At 45.5% G+C, this 7,683-nt stretch overlaps 1 protein-coding gene across 1 annotated transcript in view; it reads right to left on the minus strand.

Moving 5' to 3' along the window:
• Nucleotides 1-3,362: 3,362 nt before the first annotated feature.
• Nucleotides 3,363-7,683, minus strand: part of LOC125483095 (calpain-2 catalytic subunit-like) — a 30,165-nt gene continuing 25,844 nt past the window's right edge. The window contains exons 8-9 of the mRNA XM_048596649.1: nucleotides 7,186-7,274; nucleotides 3,363-3,441 (exon numbers count right to left, since the gene is read on the minus strand). Of these exons, the coding sequence (XP_048452606.1) occupies nucleotides 3,363-3,441; nucleotides 7,186-7,274 (168 nt within the window). The remainder of the gene's footprint in view (nucleotides 3,442-7,185; nucleotides 7,275-7,683) is intronic.

The following is a 7,683-nucleotide window of genomic DNA, read 5'->3' on the forward strand; positions in this document are numbered from 1 at the left end:
CATCCTGAGGAGAGAAAGGGAAATGGAATGGGAGGCACTTTGAAAGTTCAAACAGGATTTCTGATCAGGAGGGAAAGGAACAGTGGGAGACCTATGCTGGTTCTGATGGAACTGTTTGGGAAACAGTTTCTCTTCCTGCTATCCCATTCCCACAGCATTCCCGGCTGAACACTCATCAAGGGCTCTGCTCGTGGAAGCTCCCAGTCAGGGAGTGCCATGATTGTTATAATCTCAGTTTTATCTTCAAATCCCTCCATGGCCTCGCCCCACTGCTATCTCTATAAAATCTCCCAGCCCCCTCCTCCTCCAAACACACTGATGTGTCAGCTCTGTCTGAATCCTGGCCTCTTGGCTCAGTTTAATCACTTCCCTGCTGGTGACCCTGTCTTCAGTTTAGTCCTCGAGCTGCACAGTTTCTTCCTAAACTCCTGGACCCTTTCTACCTGATTTTCCTCTTTGGAAAGTTTTCATTACAAACTACCTCCTGCCCTCATATTTCAGCCATCCTCAGTGTCAAATATATACATCCACAACATTTGTTTTAGAGTTTGGATTTCGAACTAGTTGTATGTGATTTTTGGTCTCTGTATGAGGAGACATGATGATTAATTCATCAAAGTTTCTGGAGCCACAATTTGTATTTAAAACCTATCTGAGAATGAGAGAGCTCCTGAAATATTTTCTTTAGTATTGTGAGTTTTATGATTAGAAAAGTAAACCTTGAAAAACATTAGCTTGCTTTTGGTTAGAAGAATCTGGAATTGATTTTTTTGTTTGCTTAGGGAAAAAGCAATAGCTTGGAAAGCTTTTTGGGTCGGTTAACAGAAGTCTTGATTTGTGTTAGTTGTTGTTAAATAAGAAACAGTTTTTCCTTGGTAAAAAGGAGTTAGTTCAAAACAATTGGAACCAGTAAAACTAATACAGGCATGATGGGCTGAACGGTCTCTTTCTGCACCATACAAGTTCTATGATTCTGCGAGCTAGGAGATAGATTACTTCATTGAAAGAGTTTTGATTTGAATTTCCAGATTAGAAGTGTTTAGTTCGAGCACGGAAGGGTTGTTTGAAGATGAGCAAATCTAAACTAGTTTATGTGACCAGTGAGGAAATGGCTATCAAACTCTCAAGATCTGTAAATAAACAAAGCAGTTAAGTCAAACCTAGAGATGTGATAGAGAAGGAATCTGTCTGGTTTAGAGTACTGTAAAGTGTTTATGTTGGAAATCAATTATATTATATTTTACCGTGTGTTTTGAAAACTCTCCAATTTCTAAATATGTGAACAGTTCAGTTTTTTCTATTGTAATCATCATTGCTTTTATGTAATAATTTTTTTCTGTTTTCATTTTAAAGCTAAAATTGCAGTGTACAGTGCTTGTGTTTACCCCATAAAATTAAAAAGAAAATCAAACTGGGATTATATTTGGGTCTGAAGGATCAGGATGATCAGCTACACAGAGAATTTTCAGAATTTATTCGTGGAATGTGGGCATCTCTGGCTGAGCCATCATTTATTACCCATCCCTAGTTGCCCTTGAGGAGGGGGGGGTGGTAGTGGGGGGGGTGAGCTGCCTTCCTGAGCTGCTGATGTGGGTTGACCCACAATGTCATTAGGGAGGGAATTCCAGGATTTTGATCCAGTGAAGTGAAGGAACAGTGACATATTTCCAAGTCAGGATGGTGAGTGACTTGGAAAGGAACTTGTAGGTGGTGGTGTTCCCATGTATCTGCTGCCCTTGTCCTTCTAGATGGAAGCGGTCGTGAGTTTGGATGGTGCTGTCTGAGGATCTTTGGTGAATTTCTGCAGTGAATCTTGTGGATAGTACACACTGCTGCTACTGAGCGTCGGTGGTGGAGGGAGTGGATGTTTGTGGATGTGGTGCCAATCAAGCGGCTGCTTTGTCCTGGACGGTGTCAAGCTTCTTGAGTGTTGTTGGGGCTGCACCCATCCAGGCAAGTGGGGAGTATTCCATCACACTCCTGACTTGTGCCTTGTAGATGGTGGACAGGCTTTAACGAGTCAGGAGATGAGTTACTCGCTGCAGTATTCCCAGCTTCTGACCTGCTCTTGTAGCCACTGTGTTTATGTGGTGAGTCCAGTTGAATTTCTGGTCAATGGTAACCCCCAGGATGTTGATAGTGGGGGATTCAGTGATGGTAACACCATTGAGTGTCAAGGGGTGGGGATTAGATTGTCCGTTGTTGGTGATGGTCATAGCCTGGCATTTGTGTGGCACGAATGTCACTTGCCACTTGTCAGCCCAAACCTGGATATTGTCCAGATCTTGTTGCATGTGAACATGAACTGCTTCAGTATCTGAGGAGTCACGAATGGTGCTGAACATTGTGCAATCATCAGTGAACATCCCCACTTCTGACCTTATGATGGAGGGAAGGTCATTGATGAAGCAGTTGAAGATGGTTGGGCCTAGGACACTACCCTGAGAGCTCCTGCAGAGATGTCCTGGAGCTGAGATGATTGACCTCCAACAACCATGACCATCTTCCTGTGTGCCAGGTATCACTTCAACCACCGGAGAGTTTGCCCCCGATACCCATTGATTGCAGTTTTGGCAGGGCTCCTTGATGCCACACTCGGTTGAATGCAGCCTTGATGCCAAGGGCTGTCACTCTCACCTCACCTCTGGAATTCAGCTTTTTTGTCTATGTTTGAACCAAGGCTGTAATGAGGTCAGGAGCTGAGTGGCCCTGGCAGAACCCAAACTGGGCGTCACTGAGCAGGTTATTTCTGAGCAGGTGCTGCTTGATAGCACTGTTAGTGACACCTTCCATCACTTTACTGATGATCGAGAGGAGACTGATGGGGCAGGAATTGGCCGGGTTGGATTTGTCCTGCTTTATGTGTACAGGACATACCTGGCCAATTTTCCACATTGTTGGATAGATGGCTGTGTTGTAAGGGTACTGGAACAGCTTGGCTAGAGCCATATGAGAGATGAGAATGTGATCCTTGGATGTGCACACAGGGAGTTAGAGATGAGAGTATGTTCCTGGTACCAGTACACAGTACCCAGTGATAAGATTGTGACTGTGGGATCTGTATGCAGGGAATGAGAGATCAGACTCTCATCCTGGACATCAGGGAGTGGGAGATCAATAAAACAAAGAATTGAGATGCTGGAGATCTGGTGGAAGGGAGCAGGAAGGAGTGAGTGGCTAGGTGGAGACAAAGGCTAGAGGCAGAGTGAGATAGAGAGACAGAGTGACAGAAAAGGATAGGGAGGCAAAGGGATTGTCGATAGTAAGCTAGGGAAGAAGAGGAGTGAATAGGTGATAATGGAGACCCTGGTGTCTATACCCAGGGAGTGAGGTACAAGCGGAAAATGTTTGGAAAGTATTTCTTACCAGAACTCTCCATCCTCCCGATTCAATAGGAGTTGTTTCTTGATGTCAGGATCAATGCGGTTCCACTGCTCAGAACTTGGAATGAGACAGGGAAAGATGATTGTCAATTACATTTCTGATTTTCGCACCAGTGAGCTGACATCCCTGCAATGCCCTTGCTGCCTGGTTAGAACCAATGTGACTACACAAGCTGGATAAAGTAACTGTCCATTCCAACCTCATGTTTCAGGCTGTGCCTTTCAGATTAGTGGTGTTCCATATAAATGAGTTGAGGGATTCCACCATGACCACCAAACTAGGCAGCGAACTCCAGACACCTCCCGCTCTCTGCATGAAATAATTTTTCCTTCTGCCCCTCTAATCCTTCTCCCAATTGCCATCTTAAATCTGTTCCCTCTCTGTTTGGGAAACAGGTCTTCCTTGTCCATGCTGTCCAAGCCCCTCATTAGTTTGTACATCTCACCTTCTCTGTGATATAAATAAAACCTTAGCCTTTCCTTGTGGCTGTGTTATTTTCAAGCCTTGGCAACATTCTTGGGAATCTCCTCTATACATTCTCTGAAGCTATTAAATCCTTTCTGTAAGATGGAGACCAGAGCTGTGCGCAAAATCCCAGCTGTCACCTGAGCAGACTCTTATTTAGTTCTGAGCTAACATTCCTGTTTTTATACTCACTGCCTTATGCAGTGAGGGATAGCACCCCTCGTGTTTTTTTTTGCACGTTAAGGACCTGGTGCTGCCGACTTCAGGAATCTGGGAGCATGCACTCCAAAGATTCTCACTTCCTCTACTCCTGTCACATTTTGTGTATTCATTGAAGTTTTTTTGCCCTCTCTAAATGCAAAAGCTCACACTTCTCCAGTCTGAGTACTATTTTCCACACACTCTCTTACCCTACCCTGTCCCTGCATTTCCCATGGCCAATCCACCAAGCCTACACATCCCTGGACCCCTGCAGGACAATTTCCCATGGCCAATCCAGCTAACTTGCACATCTTTGGACTGTGGAAGGAAACCAGAGCAAGCCCACACAGACACGGGGAGAACGTGCAAACACCACACAGACAGTCACCCGAGGGTGGAATCAAACCCGGGTCCCTAGTGCTGCGAGGCAGCAGTGCTAACCACTGAGCCACCATGTAGCTTCAGTAGCCTTTCTGACCAGTCTGCCATGAGCAGGCAGTTGGGGGAGAGGGAAGCGTCCTCTGGTACAGGAGGGCAGTGAGAGGTCAGCAGTTTCCAGCAATTCCAGGAGGGTGCTGCTTTGGATCAGGATCTGGGTCAGCTTAGAGGGGGGTTATGTACGGTGTCATGTATATGTAAGGCAGTTGCAGCAGTGGATCACAGGAGAAAACAGTGCTCTGGTTAATATTGACTTCTCAACACGCTACAAATAAAAAAGATCAACTGCTCATAGTCACATTGCAGTTTGTAGGATCTTGCTGCAGGATGTGTATGGGCTGCTGAGTTTCTTCCATCACAACATTGACTCCACATTACACAGTACTCCCTTGGCAGTGAAGCACTTTTAGGCAATCAGTGGTTGTGAAAGGTGCTATCTAAATGCAAATTAGTTTCACCACCAGGAGGAAAGTGCTTGTTTCTACTTGCTGGGAAATGTTCCTACATCAGACTGAGTACGGTTCCATCACAAAGATTCTCCAGGCTTTCAGAAACTCAATCACACTTCTTGTCAATTAGTCTAAACATTGCCCCAAGCTTCTACTTGATGATGCATTCATTGCACAATACTGGAACATTAAATACTGGCTGACTATAGCATGTGCCTGAGGCAGTAAAATAGGTTTGCATCCTGTAATCCTACCTCGGGAATACTGTCTGTAGCACCAGAATAGCTGGTTCATTAAATAAACCCTGATTATCAAAAACAAGGGCTGAGTTTGCACAGGCACAGACATGAGAGATGGCACAGTAGCTCAGTGGTTAGCACTGCTCCCTCACCGTGCCAGGGTCCCTGATCGAGCTTTACCCTCAGGCCGTGTGGAGTTTACACACTCTCCCTGTGTCTGTGCAGGTTTCTGTCATGGGGCTCTAGTTTCCTCCCACAGCCCAAAGATGTGCAGGTTATGTGGATTGGCCATGCTAAATTACCCCGTAGTGTCCAGGGACAGGTGGATTAGCCATTGGAAATGCAGGGTCTGGGTGGGATGCTCTCCGGAGGGTCGGTATGGACTTGATGGGCTGAATGGTCTGTTCCCACATCGCAGGGATTCTATGAATGTCACACAGCCGGGATTCACTGCCCGTGATATTTTCACTCCAGGCTCTGTTGCTGCTGGTGAGGCCTGTAGTGGATATTGTTGACCATTTGTGAGGAAACATGTTCAGTGAGGACAATAATGAATATATCTGACTGTAACACTAAACCAACTGGGAATGTGAGCAGGATACACGGAGGTCTCAAGGTGATTGAGACAAGTTAAGTGAGCAGATGCAGGACAATGAGGATAAATGTGAAGCTATGCACTTCACTGTGAGAAACAGAAAGGTAGCATATTATTTAAATGGTTATGTTGGGAAATGTGGATGCACGAAGGAATCTGAGTATCCTTGCATACCAGTCAAGGAAAACAGACAGGTAGATGCAGCAAGCAATTAGGAACATAAATAGTATATTAGCCTTTATTGCAATGGGATTGGGAGTTCAAAAATAAGGATGGCTTACTGCAGTCATACAGAGCCTTGGTGAGAGCACACCTTGAGTATCCTCCCTACCTAAAGCAGGACAAAGTAGCTCCTTTGGCTCAGCTGGGTGGATGTTGGTTTGTAATACAGAGTAGCACTACTACATGGGTTCAGTTCCTTCATTGGCTGAGGTTACTATGAGGGGCTCTGCTTCCCCTGACTTGTGATGACCTTTGGCCTTTTGGTACTTGAGGTTGGATGTGGGATAGACATTCAGAAATGAGATGAGGAAACAGTTTTTCACTCAAAGGGCTGTGGAATAATGACAGAAATCTGTGCAGGCCAAGTCACCGAATATAGTCAAGAGAGAAATAAGCAGATTTTAAAGACATCAAAGATACGGGGGGGGAAAGCAGGAATATGGCTTTGGGATGGATGGTCAATCATGAATGATAGAGCAGGGCTGAAGGGTCAAAGGGCCTATTGCTGCTCCTGGTTTCTATGTGAAAGCATTAGTGAGTGTTCCTGAGCGCCTGGTGTTAAAATTATTGTCAACGGTTGTAAAAATCCATCTGTTTTGTTAATGTCCTTTGGGGAAGGAAATCTGCCATCTTTCCCCGGCCTGTCGTACATGAGACTCCAAAGCCACGACCAATGGGGATCACTGTAAACCACCTTCTAAAATGGCCCCAAGTAAGTCACTGGGTTCACTCACGCTCAGTGAAAGGGTTGGGGGGGATGGGGGTGCAGTGAATGCTGGGCCTTAGCAGCAGTTTCACACCTCTCATGAAATAACTCATGTTTAAATCCTGAAAAATGAGAATCTTTTCCAAATCATGCCATGAATCCTGAGAAAAAAGAAACAGCTGAATGACTCATTTAAAACCGTACGCATCCCTCAGCCCTGCACTGGGGTTATCACCTCGATAGCCACACATAAACCTGGAGTGGGATTTGAAGTTACAACATTCTGTCTCACAAGAAAAGGTGCCAGACCCGCTCTGTACAGAGCCAGTGAGATTCGATCCTTTCTAGATCGAGCACCTAACTGCTTCTCTAATGGAACCACCAGCCCTGTTACCACAAACACATCGCGGCAGCAAACACCCTCTCTACTTCATCGCGTTCCGGGTGTAATCTCCAATCAGCTCTCACAGGAACTACTGCACTCACTGGTCACTCCAGCGCCCTTTCCATTCTGTTTCATTCCCCCATGGATTCCGCACTCGGATCAACAACTCCATTCGGTTTTTGTACCGCACCTGCTCAAACCGGTCCCAGAAAGAAAAGATTATTTAGAAAACATCATTGAAACAGACAGACCTCCAACAGAAAATAAGCACAGAAAGGACAAACATATAGACCACAAACAGTACACGCACAACCCAGAGACAGGATAAGCACACAAAGGGACCAGAGAGAGTAAATACAAAGGGACCAGAGAGAGGAAACACAGAGGGATCAGATAGAGTAAACACAGAGGGATCAGAGAGGGTAAACACAGAGGGATCAGAGAGAGTAAACACAGAGCGATCAGAGAGAGTAAACACAGAGGGACCAGACAGAGTAAACACAAAGGGATCAGAGAGAGTAAACACAGAGGAATCAGAGAGAGTAAACACAGAGGGATCAGAGAGAGTAAACACAGAGGGATCAGAGAGAGTAAACACA

Source organism: Rhincodon typus, chromosome 5 (genome assembly GCF_021869965.1).
Source record: "Rhincodon typus isolate 14 chromosome 5, sRhiTyp1.1, whole genome shotgun sequence".
In the NCBI taxonomy this organism is placed as follows: Eukaryota; Metazoa; Chordata; class Chondrichthyes; order Orectolobiformes; family Rhincodontidae; genus Rhincodon; species Rhincodon typus.